The sequence below is a fragment of the Gambusia affinis genome, linkage group LG10, assembly GCF_019740435.1.
Source record: "Gambusia affinis linkage group LG10, SWU_Gaff_1.0, whole genome shotgun sequence".
In the NCBI taxonomy this organism is placed as follows: domain Eukaryota; kingdom Metazoa; phylum Chordata; class Actinopteri; order Cyprinodontiformes; family Poeciliidae; genus Gambusia; species Gambusia affinis.
The window spans coordinates 8,918,967-8,942,193 of NC_057877.1; the positions used below are offsets into that span (position 1 = coordinate 8,918,967).

Sequence of the window (23,227 nt, forward strand, 5' to 3'; positions counted from 1 at the left end):
TTCTTTAGTCAAATGATAAAAGAGTTAAACTGAGAGCAGGAATGAGCATAAATCACATTTGCGGCAACCATAACAAAGTGAAACCGTGTGCAACGGCTTCTGTGGAAAGCATCCACAGTAGATGAGTTTCTGCATCGCTTTCTCGTTTGCTGAAAAGGTTCAGACACTTCAGCTGCCCCAGACTAAAAATGCATCAATTAAACCTTAAAGTTGTCATGGAGGCTTTAGTAAGGCTGATACAAAATGTGAAGTTTCACGTGTCAAAGAAAACGGCAAAGTTACAAAAATGAAAACCAACAAATTAAGACCACTTACTTTTGTCTTTCTTTGTCGTCAGACCATTTGCTCAAAGATTGGTTTAGTTTTTCCCAGTAGGAGCGTGGCGGCTGGATGTTTCGCTCCTCTGTCGTCCAGTTGTCAGCTGCCTTCAAGCAGGACTCACTCGGCTGATGTAAGACGCCTCTGCACTGTGGAAAAAAAGAAAGAAAGAAAAAAAGAGCCAGAGGAGAGAGACGGAGCGAGGCAGAGAGAGAGAAGGAGGAAAAAACCCTCACATTCTGTGGATTCCTGGGGATGTGCCAAAGTCCCAGAATTCCACACATATGGTTTCAATTAAGGCTGAATCCAAGTCTAAATCAAAAAGCTTTCGTCCACCTGAAAAGAGGCTTTCTTTTGACAACCAGACTGAAGCAACTTTAATAGAAAGTAACCTGTGCTCTTTAATCACTTCACTCACTGCTTTGCGTAGAAACGGGCCTGAGTCCCATGGATTTCAGTTTGACAAATACAGAAAGAGAAAGGTGTGAGTCAACGCATCAGGGAGGAGTCCTTTATTGACATTTTACAGCTTCTGCAGCCGTTTTGTCTGGATATATTTAGATAAACCTTAACTATCTGATATGGAAAAGCTTTTTTGTCTGTTTTTTTTTTGTATTCTGGTAATCTTGACTTGCAAAGAAGCTGTTTTATGATGATAGTCATTCTAGCCTGTGGTAGATTATCTCCAGAGGCAGGTAGGGATTTATAAAAGCAGAAGGATTTTATTTTATTGCCCTCTTATGTAGAGGTTTTCACCAGTTGCAGAAATGGGGCTGGTTGAAAATGTCAGTTTGTCATAATTTTACCAACGTTAATTCCCTGACAACTAAGGATTATCAACTCATTCAAAGGTAAAAGCTGAAGTTAAATATTTTTTGAAAAGCTAAATATTAAGCTTAGTTGGGTTTTTTTTTTTTTAGCAACTCTAAGTAGCTCTGGTGTACCTGAATTTCTATTGAGATAAATATTCTTAAACATTGTTTTTAAAAAGTTAAGCAACTTTAAAATACACCCTGAGCATTTAAAGTTAAAGTAATTCTAAAATATTTAACATTGCTTCAAATTTAAAACTGAAATTCATCCTAAATTTAAATGGATAAATTGTTTGTGAAAAGCTGCCATAATTGTGGAATTTTCTCTTGTAGGGTATATCTGAACTATTTGAAAGAAAATGCAGCTTGGGAAGTTGAACTAACTACTCAAAACTATTTGAGATACATCTGACTGGTTTGTAAGGAAGCGTCATTTATTTTCCTTCACGCTAGGAAAAATAACAGAAGTGATTATCTATTGTCGCTAGCTTCTCGTAAGGAGTGAATTCTGCAAGCTAGTAATTATGAAATCTACTGGGTTTTATTTAATGGAGCACTTCCTGATGACTACTATCAATTGGAATGTATGTGACTGAATTGAAATGACATTTTTTTTGCACAGTTTCTTGAGGCTTCTGGCGCTAGTGGTAGCCATGGATACTCATTAAACCGTAAAAAGGACTTTCCAAACTCAAGGGTCTTTAAATTACAATCACTTCAGATAAAGCCGCTGCACTCGGGAGATTTCCATTCGCTGTGAGCCTACAAGCACAAACTGGCTGGACCTTTGTTGACTTAGCTCAGTAACTTTGAAAGGGGTGAATGTTTATGCATTCACTTAAGTTATGTTAAATGTTTTCTTTTAATTATTTTTGCAGAAAACCTTTTTCACTTTGGGATTAATGTTTTTTTGTGTGTGTGATTTTTGTTGATTGTGACTGATTTGCAGACGCATTAAAAAGGGTAAAACCTCCATGGATGTGAAAACTTTTTATAGGGACTGCAGCATCTGCATTACTTTTTCTAGTAGATCTTGAAAATCAAACAAACTCTAGATATTGATTAGTTACTATAGGAACTATAATGCAATGAAAACACTCTGCAGTCATAACATGAGATGCATATTCCAATGTTGTGCAAATTGAGTTTATAAAGAGGTATTGATAAAACAATTTGGTTTCCACATAGAAAGTGCATTTAGTAAAAGATAAAAGCCATTGTATCGTCTAATCTTTAATGATTACACAACCAAAAGAAACAGATATTATAAATACCCCCCACATCCCGATCCATATGTCCTTATGACATATACTGATTACTTCATCTCAGCCTATTCTTGTACAAAAATTACAAGTTAAATAGATGGTAAAGTCCATCTAAACAGCATTCATCAGGACGTATAAAAATAAGTCTCATAAGCAAAATAAATAGATGCACTTGCCGAATGCATAGTCCAGACAATAAGGATTTCATTCATAATTTCACAATGTGTTCAAGTGCTCTATGAAAGAAAGATAAAGTATGGCGTCAGCATACAAACAGAGAAAAGACTGCGTACTTCATTAGCCTCATTCACTTTAGTCTCAAGAACGTTTCAGGGAGACGCTTGTTATTGCACAGCGATGGCGTCACAGTTTCTCTAAACAAACTCAGGAAAACAAAAAGCATGAGGTGATCTTTGGGTTGTTCTCCCGCGTCTGTCCTCTGTTGACTAAACGCCGTTCTTCACCAGTTCGTGGACTCCGCGCTCGTCGATCATCAGGGTCGCCTGAAACTCTCGTCCCTTCACCAACTCCTCGAGACCCTTTAAAAAAAAAAAGAAAAGAAAAAACAAAGTGGAAAACTTTGTCTAGCAGAGATTTAGCGACAACACCTGGATTTTCTGTTAAATTCTCCTGGCCTCACCTCTCCCGCGTAGGAGACCAGCGGAGAGATCTCGCATTTGATCGGAAGGTCGGTTCCATCCTTGAGGCTGCGTCGGAGAAAGAAGCGTTTTCAGAGGACGGACAAGAACAGAAGCAGAATGAGAGACCGTCTCATGAAAGACAGAGGGACGGCAGCTTAGAGAAGCGGCAGTAAATCCTGAAAAACAGCTGGGCTTTTACTAAGGCTTGTGATTAGAGATCAAAGGGAGATAATCAGACGTTCATCGCAACCAGTGATTAGTACTCTGACCCGTTACACAGAGCCTCCAGAAGCAAACAGATGAGTGCCTGGCAATGTCTCCACCCAGTGCTTCTGAAATACTGGGGGCAACTTCACGCCAACCCTCACTCATCTTGCCCGCTTCACGGTAATTATTCCAGACAACAATCACAGATCCCACATCTGGAGAGTCAGAGGTTCAGCTGCAAGAGAAGGTGAATGACTAAGAGAGAAGCATTAGGAGCCTTAAACACATTCGTGACTCCAATGAATAGAGGCACATGCTTGTGTTTTTACAGTGCCTATAAAAAGAATTTAACTCCTTGGATGTTTTTATCCTCTTTATTGCTTCTACAAAATAAGTCTTTTTTCATAAGAATAGGGGGGAAAAAAACCCTAGAAAATAAAATATTTAATCTAAAAATAAACAATTGCATTGATGTCATGTAGTGTTTTTTGGGGGGTTTTTCTAATTTTGTTTCTCAAATAAGGCAGACTTTGTTGATCAGGATTGACTTGTAGAAGCAATAAAGAGGGTAAAAACATCAAAGGGGATGAAAACCTTTACAGGCTCTATAAGTCTGAGCAAGCCAGTGAAGTTAAAACAAGCAGAAAACAGACGAGCCTGTAATGACCTTATAAAAAAATCAGCGGGTTCAGAGTTCATTTAAAGGTTTGACAGACAGGAGGAGTGGTTCCCATTACCCAGCATGCAACAGGTGCGTACGTCCTTTACGCACACAAGGGTCTCAGCTCAGGCCTTCAGAGGATAAATTATCTGCCATCAGATCATTATGACAGAATACCAGCGGCTACTAAACTAAAGTAAATCCTTCATAATAACTGATATCGTCCCTTGAAGTATTCGCACCTCTTAAACCTTTTTTGTTTTCACATGTGCTAATCCAGCCTCAATCCTCAATGTATTTTATTGGGATTTTTTTTTTTTTTTTTTGTGATCAACATAAAGTAGCACATGACTGTGAAGTGGAATGAAAATGATGCATTCTTTTATGTTTTTCATTGTGAATCCAAATCCCAAAAGAGTGGAGTACATTTGTAATTAGCTCCAGTGACTGAATAATTTGTAGAACTATCTTTTCTAGGAATTATAGCTGCAGGATTTCTTTACTCTACTGGGTTTGCACATCTTGAAGACATAAATGTACGTCGATTTTCCAAATTGTTCCCTAACAAACACCTAAGGCCTTGTTGACTCATTAAGGTTACCCCAGATTTATTTAGGGTTATAATGTTAAAGGGGTCTGAATAAAAATACAACAAAATATTCTCAGTACTCATATTTTAAAAACTATGCAGTGTTTACGCTTCACAATCATGAGCTACTTTGTGCAAGAAAAAAAAGAAGAATCACAATAAAATAATTTTTTTGTAGTTTAACAATATGTAAAAAAAAAAAAATGTCCAAGACGTACAAGTACTTCTGCAAGGAACAAGGACAAAAAAAAGAAGCTACTCAGTGGAAATGAAGGAAGTTGATATAAAGAATCAAAAGCGTTAACATTGGAGCGAGAAGATAAAAGCCACCATGCACTCAGGACAGCAGGGGAATAGTTACTTTCTGTTGCCATCATCTGTGACTCTGCCCGCTCCTCCGTCTCTGGAAACATTGTACGGGACACGCAGGTGCAACACCGAGCATGAGAGAAGGGGAAGGGGAGAGAGTGTGAAGCTAAAACCAACAAGACGTCTAAACACACAAAACACATCCAGGCCGGTGCGCAGAGTTGCACAGCGTGAAGCGTGTGGGGAAGGTGGGAGCGACCAGGAAGAACCCGCTTTGGTGTTTGTGCCACACTCTGTGACGCTCCACGCTCCGCGGCTGCTTACCTGGGTATGGCGGGCACGCGTCTGCCGTTCTCGTCGATGAAGTGGCCCCCGGCGTTCAGGACCCAGCGGTGGTGCAGGGACATGAGGGCGTGTCTGGCTGTGGTGGGCGTGTCCTTCCCGCCCTGGGTGTCCGCGTTCTTCAGCGGGGAGAACTCGTCCTCCCGCAGAACCTCGTACACCACGAACGTCCTTTTTTGGGAGAACACGGCGTCACTTCAGCGTGCAAGCACAACGAGGAAACAGGAGGGCACAGCTGGAAAAGGCTGGGAGGACTTTTATTCAACAGCTCTGAACCCAAGGGATGAAAACTGTCGAGCTTTTTGTGTTTTTTTGAGACTATTGTTTGGGAATAGTTGAAGGATGTTTCGTTGGTTGTACCACAGATCATTGGAGTCGGTTATTATGTTTTAAGTAATGCTGGTATGAATGTTCAGCTGCTCATTTATAAGAAGTCGATGGTTTGCACAAGTATTCCTACCCCTTGAATCCTGTCAAATGTTTCAATACGTAAGCCATAAACATCAAAATAATCAATTTACTTCACAATTGCGAAGTGCAAAGAGAAATACTGGCGCTTTCCGGGTTTTTTAACATGAGCACAACATCAGAGTCATTACTCTGTGGACTGCAGATCTTTTTTGCATTTCTCTAACAGCTTTTCACGCTTAGAGACAGAAAGTTTTGGCCATTCTCTTTGGAAAGATGGCTCAAGCTCAGTCAAACTGGATGGAGAGCATCTGTGAACAGCAACTTTTAAGGCTAACCACAAATTCCCACTTTAAATTAAGTCTGTACTTTCACTGGGCCGTTCTAATAGAGGAACATCCTTTGATGTCCTCCAAAGTCTGAAGTTTTTGTCACGCAGACCAAAAAAAATGTCTAAAGAGCTTTTGAGGAACAAAATTGTTTTTTTTTTTTTTTTTTTTTTTAAAGTGATAAAATTTTACTTTCTAAAACATAAACTAAGCCTAGAAAATATAAAAGAAACAACAAAGCTGGCATATTTTTTGCCAAAATGGCATCTGCATTTTGAAAGAAACAGATATGATGTCCAATGTTTTCGGGGGAAATGTTTTTCATTTTTCTTGGTCTAAAAATGTTTTGTCCATTCTCAACGACAAGCTTGGGGATTTGGGTCGCTCTTGCAAGATTCTCAGGATATTTAGCCAACTTTAATGAATGAATGCACAAAATGTTCTTTTGAGTAAAAGATAATGAGTGTTTGTGGTCCTATTTACTCGAAGAGTAAATTGAAAGCTAATACCATGGACAATAAAGCTAAATACTTAGTACTGTACCCCACATTTTCCATTTTAACATGTTTTTAATTTGTCTGCATTGTTGTTGAAAGGGTGTCAATCTGCTGTTTTGGCTTATGCATGAATAGCCAAGTTTGTAACCCTTTCTTCCTAAAACCAACCAACTGTATCTCTGACTGGATGTTTACTTGTCCTGCTGGAGGATAAATCTCTGCCCCAGTCGGAAGCTTTTTTTCCTGTTTCTAACAGGTTTTCTTTCATCCGCCCACCAACTCTGATCATTTATACTGAGAACACATTGCAAACACGTCAACTCTATTGACTAAAATGGATGATTTTAAATGATAGTTAATAACAGGGGATTTATTTAGAGTTGTCAGGAAACAAAAAGCGGGTGAACACCAATGCTAGAAATGTCAAAACGTTTCATATTTCTATTTGTGAAATATTTTTAAAAATTCCTCCAGTTCACATGCATGTGCTACTTCTTGGTGGTCTACTATATAAAACCTCGTTAAAATACATTGAGGTTTGTGGGTGCAATGTAACAGAATGAGAAAAATTGTTGTTTACAAAGCATCGTGGCATTGTTCAACAGTGAGGATCATCAAAGCATTCGGTCAGTTTGATGCTGAAAGTTTTGTTTGCTGTCAAAGACCCGAAAAACGAATGCGGATGTCCCCAAAAAAGTGCCACAAGCAGAACATGTAGTGAAAAATGTGCATGAAAGGATGTTTTAGAAGCTCAAGTCATGATTTTCTCAATCATACGTTTCAAAATTTGTTTGAGTTTCTTCTGCTTAGCCCAGTACTTATGACCAACAGGTTTTCATGAACAACATCTTGAAATCAGCATCCACATCGCTAATGTTTCCAGATCATTTCATAGGAGTATGAAGACATGTGGGTATCATAGACTCACTGCACTAAAACACAACAGAAAACGACACTGGACTTAGCTGCACCTCATGCTGTGAGGATCTGAGAAGAACCATAATTCAACAGGCATTTTTAGAAATGTGGCAGCTAGGAGAGCCGACCCATCTGGATTCTGCTAAAACTGTCAGGCTGCCAGTCCAGGCCCGACTCCGAACCGTCCTCAGAGCGGCAGCGCAATCGTTCCTCATCTGTTTTTATTTTGAAACCCTGAGCATTTGTCTGCTGTGCATTCCCTGTCAGTCAATCGCTACTGCCGTTCTGTAATTAAATGCAAATTTTGATTAGCAGTCGGATGACTCAGAACTGATGTCATGAAACATTTTGGAGAGGAGGAACGAGCAAACAGCTCGTAAACCTTCATCCTCCTCCTTCAGAGAGTTTGGCAGACTTGGCCTGTTGGATCAGACTTCGGAGAAATGTCACGGCTGAGGGTGAAGGATACGGTTGGGGACTGGAAAGAAAAAAAGAGGGGGATGGTTCCTGCATGCAGGGGGAGAGTTAAAACTTTGGATAGGAGACCCATTGGTGACATAGCCGCCTCTCAACTAGAGCATACATTAGTCACTATCTTTAGAAACTCAGCTGCTACTCACTTTGCAAACTGGAAGATGTCAAAGACAAACTTTTCCATTTTAATCCCGTTCGGTTTTTCCGGTTTGATGAGCTGACCCTGATCGTCCACAAACGGGATCTTCTTCTGGGCAACATGGTGCTGCAGCTGGGGTTCATATTTCCTGGTAATAAATAAAAGATTCTGTATTCAGACATCACTCTTGGTGGAACACGTTAAAAGCGTTCGGGTGAACAGGAGGAATCTTACTGCACAACGTCACGCAGGAAAGAGAAGCTGAAGAAGTGGTTGGCCACGTTTCCCGCGTTGAACATCAGGCGACCGTCCGAGCTGCGCTTCTGAGCCGTCGGTAGGGTGATCTCGCTGTACTCCACCACCTGGTAACGCCCGTCCACCTTACACACCACGCCCACAGCCTCGGTCGAATTGGTTTTCTCCACCACCTGAAAGCATCGGCAGATATTTATATGTGCAAACAAACCCTGGAATCCACGCAACATGCCAATGGGAGAGTTAACAAGAAGCTGCAGAAGACTTGAAGCATCAACCCTAAACCTGCCTGCAGCCAGAGTTGCATTGGGGTGGTTTGGATAAAAAAATAAAATAAAAAAAAGTGTTAGAATGGTCAAGTCAAAGCACAGACCTCTACATACAGTTGAGAATCTGTGGGAAGACTTTCATGTTCACATGAGTTCTCCATCCAGTCCGACTGAGTCTGAGCAGTTTTGCAAAGAAAATATAAAAACTTTCAGGCTCCAGGTGCGTAAAGCTGGTAGAAAGATTGGCCAACACACTTGTGCTTGTATCTGCAGCAAACGGATGCATGAAAAACCACGTTTCATATTTCTTTCTCTTCACGATTATGAATTACTTTGTGCTGCTCCATTACATGCTCCCACTTCACTCATGGTGACAGACTGACCGCTACCAGATTTCCTTCCTGCCCACAGCATCACCATTCACACTGACTCTTTGAAGATATGAATTACAGCAACATTTAATTTCCTTTTGGGCAGAGATGAAGTCCTTTTCAACTGAATCCCAATAGAATGCACTGAAGTTTGTGGTTGCAACAAATTGTGAAAGAGTTCAAATAGTATGAATACTTCTAAGAAGCACAGCTTAATAAACCATCTAGAAAATAAAAGATCTTGTGGTTGAACACTGCAAACAACAAAATCTTATCAAGTATTTCAGTAAGATATAAGAGCTTGTCTTAAGTCAGTAATTCTTGAATTTTGATATAAAGTTCTAGCTCCACTGGCAAATTATTTCACTTGTACCAAGACATGTTTCCAATGTTATGAGAATCTGTCATGGAATCAATTCTTTTTGTCAATATTCAAGAATTACTGACTTAAAACAAGCTCTTATATCTTGCTGAAAAGTTAGTTGTAAATTCGTTTGGTCATATTTAAAGTGTGCCAAGATATTTGCACTAGAAAATACGGAAAAATACTTGGCAGGATTTTGTGATTTTGCAGTAAAGTAGGTGTGAAAAGATTCAGAAAGTGACAGCGATGGGCCTGTTTGTTAAACTTCACTCAAATAATCAGCGCAGTTCACCTATTTTAGCTCCATCTGCTCTAAATGAAGACAGACCTCCCTTCACCCTAAACTTGGTTGCTAATGACAGAGTTTAGTTATGATGAGGGAGTTGTTGAACGGGGGCCGGGGGGTTGAGAAGCCACATAAAACGTTAGAGGCTCTCCCAGTAATTTACGATGGGAGAGACTCTGGCTCTATGCACTTCTTCCATCTCTGCTGCACCACATTCAGAATCCAACTTAGATCCCCATCTGAAGATGTAGCCGAGCCGAGCTGAGCACAGTAACATTTCACTGTGTGACCCCGATCATCCTGATGGCTGCAACGAAGGCGTAACTCAAGAGTCTGTCTGACAGTTCAGCCAAACTCTGGATGCCTTTCACAAAAAAAAAATGACGTGCATAAACTGATGTGGAAACAAAAACAGTCACAAGAAACAGAACAAAGGAAGTGATGTTGACATTGAGTTTTGATGTGGTAACCATGCTATGTCATCGTTATTAACTATATTCATCATCTGGTGTTACCCAAGCCTCTGCTCCACCAATGTCCATTTCTTCACATAGCAATAAGTTGGCTTGTCTTTAAAACGCTCAATAAAATTACTTTTAGCGCTTGAATCTCCATGCATCATTATTCGCCTTCACACTTTTTTTCCTTTGAAATCTGTAAAGTGACAGTTAATAGATGACTTTCTACTTCATCCATCCATCCATTTTCTTACAAGCTTATCCCACTGGGGCCGGGAGAGGGGCTTGTGCCCATCTCCAGCTGAGGCGGGGCACACCCTGGAGAGGTCGCCAAGCCAAATCCATCCTGGACATCTAGCAACTTGAGGACAATAGAGAGTGAGGTGAAATAATAATAAAGAAGAAATCTGCACCAAGCTGTGCTCCAGGACGACTGTAAACATGCAGAAGCTGCAAAACTCAACAAGAACCAGGCACTCTGGTCTAGGATTAAGCTTTTCAGCAACAAACACTTAGGAGGCGTTGGCCTGAAACAAAAGGTCAATTTATGGCTAACCACAAATACCCACTGTCCAGCACAGCAGAGGATTTGTGATACTCTGGTTACTGCTAGTCTTCCTTTTATGCTTTTTAGGTAAAAAAAAAGGTTGTATTGTATTGGGATGTGCTATTCCTCTTAATAACTGTTCCTTTAACGCTCAAACTGAGAAATAAAAGCTATATTCTTCACGTAATCTCAATGACAAAAAGAAGGAACACGTTTCCCAAAGAGCTGAAAGAAATTCAGAAGAAAAATGAGGTCAGCAGCGCCACCCGGTGGTGAGTTAATGAAGGTGCAGCGAGCACACCACACCTTTAATTACACATTGTTCCTTGGAAAGATATGAAGAGCATGTGTCCTTGCTGGCACCGACTGGAAAAACTGGACTGACGGATCAGAATGGAGCAGACTCGACTGCTCCACTGCTCTCTCGTCACGCCCAAGACACAGGTTATTAGCAGCACTGGATGATCATTGATGATCCTTGAGCTCTTGTGTTGTATGATACATTCTTGTCTGATGAATACGAGATAAAGACACTTTATGAGAGGAGGAAGAAAACAGGTTCACTACTGCGTCAGCTGTAGTAAGTTTGCTTTTAATGAACCATGTGATACGGAGACGCTTCCTTGTCCATAAATAAATATTGGAGCGCAAGTGTCGTCGAAGACATTGTTCATATTTTAAGACCTGAACATCTCTGCAACACATCCACCAATTCTAACTAGAAGGTTTCACATTTGCTTCTGTATCTTCAATGTTGAACACATGTAATTTCTGATTTGTCAGAGAAAGGCTTGTTCTTTGTTTGAGGTGTACAAACGAGCTCTTCAGCATTCTTTTATTTTATGCTTTCATCGGAATATGAACATGAGACAAAATAATCTTGAATTATGAACAAGGCGGATAATTAGCTGTGGGATTTTTGAAAGAAACTCTAGCCAGTGAGAGGAGCTTGGGCTTTGTTCGGCTGCAGCTCTTACACTCTTGAATGCAGCTCTATAGCATACTGCAGTGAAACCTATAAAGTTTATAATGTACTTTTCAATACATTTAAAAGGTAGGCGTTAAGTCTCATAGACCTTGTTTTATAAGTCATTTATGCAGGGCACTGCAAAAGTGTCTGGATAAAAACCCACATCATGATTTGCATATTTCTACTTCTAAAACTCTTTGACTGACCTTAGCTCCGCAGTCCGCTCCCTTCTGCACACAAAACCCAATGAAGGTGGGATCGGCCACTTTGACCAGGATGTTGTCGACACAATACACATGAATGAACTCGACTCCCCTCCGCTGCATGTCGTCCAGGATTCCCTGGTTCCCGAGAGCTCTGTAAAGACCCCCGTTTCCGTCTGAAACGCAACCACACAAAATGGCATTGAAGAAACTGCTCAGAAGCAAAATACCCGTCCAGTCAGATCAATTAATCTTGTAGTCACCAACTAGAAATTTAACTGGGTCCTGCCAAAGTGTGCCCGTCGGTTTGGACCCAGCGTTCTGATGCTAAAAATTAGCATCAATGCTAAAGAAAGCTGAATGGTAGTCAATAGCCCTTGGAGAGTCACAAGCATGTTGACTAACATGCACCTTCACCATTCAGTATGTTGAAATTAGTGTATAAGCTCAAGTTAGCCAAAATGCTAATGTAAGCATAAGTACTTTCAGTAACGTGGGGTAACAGATACAGATAATGCAGAATATTATTGCACCGCCTTGCTGCGCAAGGCAGTTCTCTGACCTGAGAGAAGAATATAATGCATTCTAATATTGTTGCACCACCACATATTCGCCTGAGGGGAATATGAAGGCTTTTATTTTGAAAAATAAACATAAGCTTCATATTAAATGCCCACACTAATCCGATGCCTAACAGTGTTTGGGTTAAATCCCTTATTTACAGGCCTAAACAGCCAGTAGTTCTAAATGGAAGCTCTGTTTTAACTGAGTTTTAGTTACAACTAAAGATATGGCGTTTTTGTAGTCCTTTTAATTATCATTAGGTCAAAGGCTAATGCCATTAAGTCAGTGCACATTACTTTTATATAGATCTACATCTATCTATATATAGATGGATCTATATATAGATAGATAGATAGATATATCTAGATCTATATCTATATAGATATATAGATCTAGATCTATATAGATATAGACCTAGATATATCTATATCTATCTATCTATCTATATAGATCCATCTATATATAGATCTCTCTATATAGATAGATCTATCTATATATATGTGTATGTATATATTAATCTATCTATATCTAAATCTAGATAGCTATAGATTTAGATATTTATAGAGAGTGAGAAAGATAGATATCTATCTATACAGACATCTATCTGTATCTATATATAGATGATATATATCTATATAGATATATATCATCTATATAGATTTAGATTTATAGATGCTATATCTATATATCTTTCTATACAGACAGATAGATTTAGATACAGATAGATATATCTTGACCAGAAAGATAAATATTTTTCAAATTTTGTCCTAATTTGCATAAGTTTAGATTTCTAAAAGTCTGTTTTTGTTCCAAGTTGTTTACATTTTCTTTTTCCAAATCTCCCTTTAATTAATAAATCAGATTTTCTTATTTTCTGTTTAGAATTAGAATTAAAACTCTAACAGTGGATGAACATGAGTGCTGATGCTGTTGAATGTGGGGGAAGCCGGAGCACCCGGAGTGAACCCACAGCTACACAGGGAGACGTTCCCCACTGTGCAGTCCTGGCCTTTTAATATTGAAATGTCCAATTAACAACAACAGCAGCTCTTTCTAAATTACCGCCGATCACCCAGCCCACACCTGGCCCCACCGCCCTTTTAAATCTGACATACTGGAGACATGAAGTCTACGCTGGATGGACTTTACATCTGTTTTTGAACTTGCGCAGAGATTTTGGAGACAAAGCCTGTTTCAAACGCTTCCACAGTGACATCTTTTTCATGGGGATCTCTTCTTCTTCAGAGACAATGATGTGCTCCACTGGATCTTCAGCTGATTCCTGAGCTGTTTGGATCACTTCTTCCTTTAATGTACCGTTTACCTGTGGAGGGGATGTTCTCAGTGTTTCCATTAGACTACCCTCTGATTCTGTGGAAACTACAGGAACTTTACCCGTTACATCTTCTGAACCTTTGCAAGATTCTGTCTCTATTTCCTCAAAAGCTGTCTGGGGGATCTCCGATATAATTTCTAAATCTGTTTTTGGTGTATTGGTGTTTTGGACCAAGTTTTGTTCGGTCTCTATCGGGTTTCCAGTTTCCAGTTCAGCTTTCACTGCCATCTTTCTCGTTTTCTTACATCTAGATTTCTTTGATGTCTTTTTCTGAACTTCCTGGTCTCCATTTTGTTGGGTTTCAGAAACAGCTTCTCCTTCAGTGATCTGCTGTGGTTTACTGATCACTGCTTCTTTTGTCTGAATCTTACTTATAATGGAAGCTGTTGGATCCTCAACTGTTTCTAGAGTAGAAACTACTTGATGTTCACTGTCTTTTCCAGAAGCGTTTTCATTATTGGGAGTCTCCAATTCAGAGGAAGCTTTTAATGCTGCCTTCCTCTTGCTCTTACGTCTGGATGTCTTCGATGTCTTTTTCTGATCTTCCTGGTCTCCATTTTGTTGGGTTGTTGAGACCATTTCTTCAGTGATCTGCTGTGGTTTACTGATCACTGTTTCTTTTGTCTGAATCTTGGTTTCTATGGAAGCTGTCGGATCCCCAACAGTTCCTAGTATAGAAACTACCTGTTCACTGTTTTCTCCAGAAGCGTTTTCATTATTGGGAGTCTCCAATTCAGAGGAAGCTTTTAATGCTGCCTTCCTCTTGCTCTTATGTCTGGATGTCTTCGATGTCTTTTTCTGATCTTCCTGGTGTCCATTTTGTTGGATTGTTGAGACCATTTCTTCAGTGATCTGCTGTGGTTTACTGATCACTGTTTCTTTTGTCTGAATCTTGGTTTCTATGGAAGCTGTCGGATCCCCAACAGTTCCTAGTATAGAAACTTCCTGTTCACTGTTTTCTCCAGAAACGATTTCATTGTTGAGCTTTTCAAATTCAGAAGAAGCTTTTAATGCTGCCTTTCTCTTGCTCTTACGTCTGGATGTCTTCAATGTCTTTTTCTGATCTTCCTGGTCTCCATTATGTTGGGTTATTGAGACCCTTTCTCCTTCAGTGATCTGCTGGTCTTTAGAGATCACTGTTTCTTTTCTCTGAATCTTGTTTTTAATGGTTGCTGTCTGCTCTCCAACTGTTCCTAGTATAGAAACTACTTGTTCACTGTTTTCCACAGAAACGTTGTCTTTGTTGAGCTTTTCAAATTCAGAGGAAGCTTTTAATGCTGCCTTTCTCTTGATCTTACGTCTGGATGTCTTCGATGTCTTTTTCTGATCTTCCTGGTCTCCATTATGTTGGGTTTCAGAAACAGTTTCTCCTTCAGTGATCTGCTGTGGTTTACTGATCACTGTTTCTTTTGTCTGAATCTCATCCCCAACTATCTCTGGTACTGAAATGTTTTGCTGGTCACTGTTTGCTCCAGAAACCTTTTCATTGCTAAGAGTCTCCAGTACAGAGGCAGCTTTCTTTCCTGACTTTCTCCTGTTCTTACCTGCGGATCTCTTGAATAGCTTGTCCTGATCCTGATGCCCATTCAGCTCCGTTTGAGAGGGCTGTTTTCTTACCAATAAAAACAGCTCAGTTTGGGTTGAAATTGATTGATAAACTGGTTTGACTGGACATCTGGTTTCCAGTGTATCCATCTCCGTTTGTGTTGAAGTTGTTTGATGGATTGGTTTTAGCTGATAACTGGTTTCCAGTGTATCCATCTCCGTTTGTGTTGAAGTCGTTTGATGGACTGGTTTTAGCTGATAACTGGTTTCCAGTGTATCCATCTGTGTTTGAGTTGAAGCAGATGAGAACAGGACTGTTTTCTGCTTTGGAGTTTCTTGAAAATCAGTCTGAGTTTCAACAGAAACCATTGAATTCTTTCTTTGTCGTCTCTCTGAGAGTCCTTTCCTGATCAGATCCTTCTGCTGTATAAGTTTTGCATTCAATTTCTGATTTACATTGAACATCTCATCAAGCTGCTTGAATAAGTACTTCTGTACTTCTATATATTCAAGTTCAGTTTCCTTAAATTTAGCAACACATGTACACTGATTTGTTGTCTTTCCAGGAGATGGACTTCTCTGCTCTTTTTGCTCTTTTTGCTCCTGTGTCTCCAGCGGTTTGAAAATGGATTCCTTGGTGGTGACCAGCTGTCTTGAAGGAATCACGGTGTTCTTGGAAAAGCTTTCCTTTGTCAAGGAAGCTGCCACATCATGATCTCGCGTTGGCATTGAAACACTTTGGGCTTCAATATTCTCGGTAAAAAATTGTATATCTATGCGAGGTTCTGACTTGGGCAGCATTTTCCAAAACATCTTCTTTCCGCTGCTGGGCAAACCTGCTTGAAGACTTTGGTTTTCCGGCAGAGGTCCGTTATTAATGTCACTGTTTTCAGAAAAAAATGATAGATCTACGCAGGCATCAGGCTCGGGAAAAGATTTCCACAACAGTGGTCTTCTTGATGCGCTTAGTCTTGGATTGTTTTCTCCTTTCTGATCCAGTTTCCTCTGTGGTTTGGAGATGTCGTTCTTTTCAGTGACTAGTTATGCTACAGAAATCTCAGGTTCCTCTGTGCAGATCTCCTTCTTTAAGGAATCTTTCTGGTCACGATCCTCTTCAGGCAGAGAAGTGTGCAGCTTTTCAACAGTTTCAGTGCTGGACTGAAGGGGCTGTTCCTTCTCTATTGTCTCCTGCAGTACAGAGGTCGGTTCCTGTTTGGCAACCAGTGAAGCATCTTCAGTGCTTTCAGATGGAAGATCAACAGGGGAGTGTTTCTCCAACCAGATGTGGAATGGTATCATTTTCGTCTTGATGCGTCTCGTAGTTCGTAGCTGTTTCTTTGACATGGAGGGCTGTTCTTTCTTTGCTACCTTGACTGTCTCCTGCCCTCCGCGGTGGACTCTTCTCCACTGACCAGTGATTCGTTCTGCTTCTCAGTGTTTTCTGCAGAAACCTCTTGGTCAGCGGGGACGTGTTCCTCCGACCAGGTTTTAGATGGTACCAGGTTCTTCTCCTTAGACTCACTGTCAGGTGTCGGTTTGTCCCCTTTCTGATCGACTGCCTCCAGAGCTTTGGTTATCGATCCATTGTCAGTCAGAGGTGAAGCGTCCTGCTGTTGGATGTTTTCAGCAGAGATCTTCAGCTCTTGCTGCTCCAACCAAACTGCAAACGACACCTTCTTCTTCTTCCGCCTGGGTGTCATTGGTGGCTGCAATTCCTTTTTGACAAAGTTGTCGGATGCAACCTCTTCGATTCTATGTTGGTTGGTCTCCATTGTAAGCTTTGCTTGTTCAGGTTCTAAGCTGAATCAATTCTCAAGAGAAGCGTATTAACAAGGCTGCTAAACGGCTGTGATGAAAGTTGATGATGTGAGGAGCTTATATAATGGCTGGTGATGTCAGAATTCTGCCTTTGGAGTTAAACTGTGATGTCACACTGTGACATCACAGTTTTGTTTAGTACTCAGAGCAGGCTTGTCTGATGGATTTTTTATCAACAGGACGGATGTGAAGAACCAACCAGACCACAGAAAGAACTGCCACTGGTTGCCATAGTTACCAGTGAGGTGCGGTCACTGGAAGCAAGTGATGCAGAGCCTCACCTGTCGTAATGGAAAAATATAATGGAAAAAATAATTTAGATAGCTATTTTTACCCTGTGGTTTGTACTGTAAAGTATTTATTTTTTATTTAGCTTAACCAATTTTGATTATTTTTTCTTCAAAATCGCTGATTTTTTGCATTTTCCCATTCAAATGCTCAGAAGCGCAGCAAGTGAGGCAGCAGCAGCTGAGCCTCACCTGGGACTGATCAAGTTCTCACTGGCTGCCATCCTATGAGAGCATGCTCCTCCTGTCTGTACGCCGCCAATAAAATGGTTAAAAAACATTTCATATATGAACTGATTTTCCATAATTTAGCTCATGTACATAATGCACAGTGTTTGTTGTCACCAGCTGTGGGTGTGACGTGTTTCGTGGCTGAGGAGCGATCAGAAACCAGAGAACAGATTCGAGGTGAGGCAGGCAGCTTCCCGTTGTTACTGTAAACAAGTTATTATTTGCAGGACAAAATACGGTGTTTTGTGGATTTTTCCATCCATATCCTTTAAAATATTTTAGTTTAATAACACTTTTTATTACTAAACCTTGTTAAATAGATGTTGGTACCAATAATATGTGAGACTGAAGCTGTGTGATAGCAGTGTAATATTAGTGTACATGAATCATATCCTATCATTTCAGTGAAAAACTTGTTTCCTCTGTCTGATACTGTTTTGTTCTTACAAACGCCCCTGTACTTAAAATATTTTTTAACAGGTAGGATATTCTAGTAAAAGGATTAGGACAAACAGGAAGGATATTCAGATGGAGGAAGTGATCTTCTTGTGGTTTCGTCATGTATATAAATTGTTCCAATGATAATCTAATCATAACTCCTAAGCTTCCATTTCAGTCTCGTCACTCAAATAATGTTAAGGTAAAATGAGCAAAAATGCTAATGTTAGCAATGTTTTTGGGTCGCTCAGAAAGAAGATGTGGACAAACCATAATTCATATCGACGTGCTCTCTTCACTTTAAAAGAGATCACGGACGTATCTACAAAATGAAGTTTGAATGGCGTTTCTACATGAAGTTATGACGACACAGAAAATCCTCAAAAATAGGGTATTTTTAGGATTTAGTGGTTGCCTCGTCCCCTTGACGACGAGAGTTGCACCTGGTGAGCTCGTCAGTGATTTTGGGGTCGTTTTTTGCTTTTTACGTCGCCATGGTGACTCCAAAAACCACCAAAAGTAATAACACACCATCCGGGATCGAGCCCCACCGTTTGATACCACTTTTGTGGGTGGGCTCAGAGTGCACGAGCCGCATTCCGGGTGACGGAAGAATAATAAATAATACTTAAAAGAGACATTCTATTGGGTGTAGAACCATAGGTGCCTGCCATGCAATGCATGGAGGCAGTGACTGACTTTCTTCGCAAGTCAGTCACTGCTCTCCTTATGCATTGCTATGGGCAGGCCCCAATAATCTTTGGACCCACCAGGAGCCATGGAAAGCTTCCCCTTGCTCTCCAGGATGATCTTTCCAGTGTAGTCCATTGCCGGCAGCATGCCCTGCTGGAAGAAGATGACATTGTTCTTGTCTAAACCAAAGTATTTATGCTGTGAGAAGAAGTCCTTGGTGGATTCCATCGTCCTGCCGCTGGTCATGATGTACCTGAAGGCAGCACAGAAAGAAGATAAGACTTGGTTATTTAGGTTACACCGGCAGGTACATTGAGAAAAATAAAGAGGGCGGAGAGAAGCCATGTTTTTCAGACATAAACTGTAAGAGGCTTTTTGTCCTCAACAAAAGTGAATGTCAAATGTCAGATTTCATAGATTTAAGATTAATAATGAGTGAGACCTAACACTAACCCCTTTCTATCACCATTTTCCCTTTTCAGACAGCAAACTACCCTTAGATCTGCTGTCCAGGGAGATAATCCTATTCCAGCTTTCTGGATTGAGTTTCCTTCAGCCCCTACAGTGATCTGACCCAGTTATTCATCACGCGAACATAACTGGGACTCATTTACAAAAAGGACAGGTGGCTGTTTGTTAGACTTAGTCTGTCTATTTCTCTTTGGATAAGGCAAGAGAAAAAGTGTCTCAGAGCCAGAGTCTCACCAGGGTACACAGCATTTGACTGTTGTCTTTTGCTCCGCCAGCTGCTGCAGCTTCAAAATGCGCTCCGCTTGGATCTGAAAGAGAGTTTTGTGGGATGGCAGCCCGACGTCGTACATGCCTTTCGGGTAAGAGACCCCAAGTCTGGTTCCCTGACCCCCCGCCAGCAGTAAGACAGCCACTTTACTCTGAGCGATGCAGTCCAGACCTGAGGGGGAACCAGAGCACAACATTATTTCCATTCTCAGATCATGAGATGTTTTGAAAACTATTTTAGAACCTGACATTGCTTTAAATTTTTGTCCTGGTTAACCTCTGACCAGTCTGCTGTTTCCCTTGGTCTTCATGATGCCGTTTCTTCTTAAATGTTCTCAAATAAACCTCTAAATCCTTCACAGAACAGCAGGATTTATACTGAAATCACAGTAATGAACAGGCATTCATGTCACAGTAAATGTTCAAAATATTTTTAAAAGTGGCTTGTCCTTTTATTTCCACTTCACAATTGTCTACAAATCTTTTGGTTAATCACTCTAAATCTTAATAAGATGCATTGACACTTGTAGTTGTAATTTGACAAAGTCTGGAGAGTTGTAAATACTTTTGCACAACCTTCATTTATGATCTCTTTCATTACAACTCACTAATCTTCTCAGAGTTATTAAATTGTCTTTCCAGGGAAATCTTATACAAATCATGATAAACTTAACCAAACATCCATAAAGTTTACCATTAACCATCATTTTTAAATAAACTTTGAAGACGTGACATCATAGGCAAGATGTGAACATTGAACTCCTACACAGAAACTTTCAAATATATATATATATATTTTTTAAAAAAGGAAATAAAACATTTTGACCTGACACAGCAGGCTTATCTCAAGTTTACTACCAGCTACCTGAGTCAACAAGATTTCTAGCAGCTGGTGCCAAGGGAGAAGTTTTATTTATTGGGAGGATCAGCTAGACTTTGACTGCTCTCCCAACATATGAAGAGTCTTGCACAAACACACATACACACACCACACCCTGCACACACAAATGTGGTCACGACATGGTGAGATGACTTCATGAATAAGGGTCAAGAGAGGCAAACCCAATGATGTCAGCCCCAAATCAGAACCAGATGTTTTCTGCCCAATCCCATCTCCTGTTACTATTGGCCACAAAAAAAAAAAAAAAATAGATCCAAGTGATTCATTAGGTGATCAAATCGCCTCGGCAACGCAGGAATTGCGCAAAGAGTCACATTAAGAACCCAATTACTCACATTTTTGAAAAACCCCTCAGAAGCAAGACTGGGGCAAAGTTGAGTCTGTAGCAGCATACAATGAGTAACAGGCTGGTTTTCCTGCTGCTCGGGGAGGGCTTTGGCAAATAAATGCACTGAAACGGTTTCTTGTGTGAATCTGGAAGTGGGTTCTCTGAACTTTCCTTAAGAAAGAAATCAGAAAAAGCACCAAGCCATGTCCATCTCACTTCATCTGGACTTCCCTGTGATGCTTTAATCTCATTAAGCTTCCCAGAGTTATACCAGTAAATTGGTTCCCAGAGTCATTAGGCAATGACCTAAAAGAAACTGGGTTTCAGCCTCTTATCTGGTAGCAGAAAGTAGCTTTTGCTGGTACATCATAATAAAGACAAGAAACAATAATAAAACCTTTTCCTGCTTCCTTACTGTCTACTGAACAATAAAGACTCAACGATACACCTTAGGAGGAGGGGCGGGAAGTAGCCCTACGAAACTCCTGATTGAGCTCACCTTTGACCTCCCAGTCTTTCAGACTCTCCCTGTCCCTAGTCACACTCCCGAGCACCTCCCGGGGCACCGGCTCCATGCGCCCGTCCATCTTCTCGTGTTTGGTGCTGCTGGACGTCTCCATGGCGTTCTTGAAGAATCCGTTGATTTCCAGGACGTCTAGTCCCTGAAGATCCTGGAAAAGTTCCTGCTGGTCTTTGGGACTCAGCTCCTTCCAGAACTGGAGGAGGTGAGACTGGCCCGCTTCAGCCAACTTCTGCACAAGTCCACTGGTGTTTGGGTCCATGATCAGTAATGATTTGGATGAACTCTGCCAAAACAAAAAAACAATACAAACATGTATTTGAGATGTTGTTGTGACTTCCAATCAGGCAACCATTGGATTAAATTGTATTTCAAGAGGAGATCTAAATACATTTAACTCCAATTCTAACTGGGGTTTTAAGAAGGAAACAAAATAGAGGTTAAGTTACAATAAGATGAACTGACAGAACTGGCGACAGCTCAACATCCAGTAATTAAATTTCAAGTGAAACAATTAAATGATTTAACATTGTTCGGCTGAGCCCACACCCACAACAGGCAGCTTGTTTGAGAAGGAAATACTCCCTTTACTGGAGACGAATGGAAATATGATGCTGGGGGGATGATGTTGCAATGTTACAGGCAGATTTAGGTCTTTCATTTGTTAACTGAAATCATGATGTTAAAACATATGACTTGACTCATAAAACTTTTAACACTTGAACGTTTCTTGGAGTAAGGCTCTGTCTCAATGTCAAGTTAAGGGTTTAGAAACACACAGGAAGGATGCTTCGTACCAGACATAGCAAAGAAACTAAATACAAGCAGGACTGGCTTTATAAAGCTCTATTATGTACATTAATTGTACTAATTTCTTAAACGTCATTTATCAACATGCCTTAACAACAGCACAGACATGCGATTAGGACGCGGATGCCGAGCACATGTATATTAGCTGCTAATTCATCGACGGCAAGCGATAATAACAGATTTGTATAAATATTACAGAAGAAAAATAAAAACAAACAAATTCTCACCTCTCTCACAGACTCTCGTTGACGTTAAGAGCATTAATATCAGCGGCTGTGTGGTTCCTGTCTTACAACGCTAAGCTATGACGCCTCCCACCGATCCACGCCCCCCAGCTACGTCACATATAACGTGGCAACAGCGTGAAGTGTGTTGCCTTCAAGTGATCCTCGTAAATTTAACAATCGTAAGAAGACTGAAAGATGCGTGAACCAAATTGCTGAAATTTGAAAGTGTTCTTGTTTTTTGTTGTTGATGTCCCATTTCAATGATTTAGAAATCAAACTAATTTTAACATTAGACAATAACCTGAGTAAATACACAAATTGTTTTAAAATCGTGGTTTTATTTATTTTAAAATAGAACAGAACAGAACAGAACAGAACAGAACAGAATAGAATAGAAAAGAAAAATATAATTTATTGTCCCACCATAGAGAACTCCACGTGTATAGGGCTGAGTACATTTATGTTCCAAGTGTTGTACTGTGGATTAATAAAAAAGTAAAGAAATAAATGTTTTTTATTTAATCAAACACACCAAAAATATTTATTCTGGGCCTTTTTTCCAAAAATGAAAAGACACATCATGTTAATCATTCTACATCTTACAAGTTGATTGTCCCTAATATTTTGCCGACCTTGCTTAGTTGTAACCTTTTATTATTTTATATTTTATTATATAGGTACTATATCTTTTCTGCAAAAATATAATAAAAACTCATACTTATTGCTTATGTCACATATTAACCATGGTTCTGCAACTGATTAAGATTGCATTGAGCTGCAGGGACCCAATAAATCAGCATAAACTTGTCAAATGTCGCCACACCATGGCACATAAGGAAATTATTGATAAAACATATAGGCTACATTTAAATTTCTCTTTAGTCATCATGTCAACATTATTTTACAGGGGTTTTTTCGGACGTATTTATCACTTCAGATCTAGTTTAACTTGCAAACACCCACAAATATATTTGCACATTTTTAACATGTATGCAAAGATATGTTAAAATGGAAACAGATCCACCTTGTTCTGGAAATCTTTCTTTCTTTTTTTTCCATGATGAGACCGGGGGAAATATTTAAATCAAATACCAGATTGCGTATAAAGGTTTCTTTTCCAATTTTTTACCAACAGCTGGACTTGTGACAGTCAAAAGAT

General features: G+C 40.0%; 2 protein-coding genes across 4 annotated transcripts in view; both read right to left on the reverse strand.

The window, feature by feature from the left end:
- The window catches only part of ddr2a (discoidin domain receptor tyrosine kinase 2a), a 30,167-nt gene extending 29,477 nt beyond the window's left edge, over positions 1–690 (reverse strand). The window contains exon 1 of one of the 2 annotated variants that reach the window (XM_044129060.1): positions 316–690. In XM_044129060.1, the coding sequence (XP_043984995.1) occupies positions 316–602 (287 nt within the window). In that variant the 5' untranslated portion in view covers positions 603–690. The remainder of the gene's footprint in view (positions 1–315) is intronic. The other variant, XM_044129059.1, reaches the window with a different exon arrangement.
- Positions 691–2,254: 1,564 nt separating this feature from the next.
- uap1 (UDP-N-acetylglucosamine pyrophosphorylase 1) lies at positions 2,255–22,180 on the reverse strand. 2 transcript variants are annotated; one of them, XM_044129061.1, is made up of 11 exons: positions 22,069–22,180; positions 21,011–21,317; positions 19,250–19,454; positions 18,622–18,797; positions 11,636–11,808; positions 8,144–8,337; positions 7,917–8,057; positions 5,127–5,315; positions 4,855–4,896; positions 3,036–3,102; positions 2,255–2,934 (listed from the first exon to the last, which is right to left on the reverse strand). In XM_044129061.1, the coding sequence occupies exons 2-11, from the start codon at positions 21,291–21,293 to the stop codon at positions 2,842–2,844; spliced, it is 1,563 nt and encodes a 520-aa protein (XP_043984996.1). In that variant the 5' UTR covers positions 21,294–21,317; positions 22,069–22,180; the 3' UTR covers positions 2,255–2,841. The 2 variants fall into 2 exon arrangements, with proteins under 2 accessions (XP_043984996.1, XP_043984997.1); XM_044129062.1 differs by lacking the exon at positions 4,855–4,896 and having other exon boundaries at positions 22,069–22,166.
- Positions 22,181–23,227: the final 1,047 nt, after the last annotated feature.

Bases quoted from the DNA above. Each gene is read 5' to 3' on its own strand.
- uap1 (XM_044129061.1), bottom strand. From the start codon at position 21,293: ATGGACCCAAACACCAGTGGACTTGTGCAGAAGTTGGCTGAAGCGGGC. The intron at 19,455-21,010 runs GTGAGCTCAATC...GTTCCCCCTCAG, and splicing joins GAAAGACTGGGAGGTCAAAG to GTCTGGACTGCATCGCTCAG. The intron at 8,058-8,143 runs GTAAGATTCCTC...ATTTATTACCAG, and splicing joins TTCCTGCGTGACGTTGTGCA to GAAATATGAACCCCAGCTGC.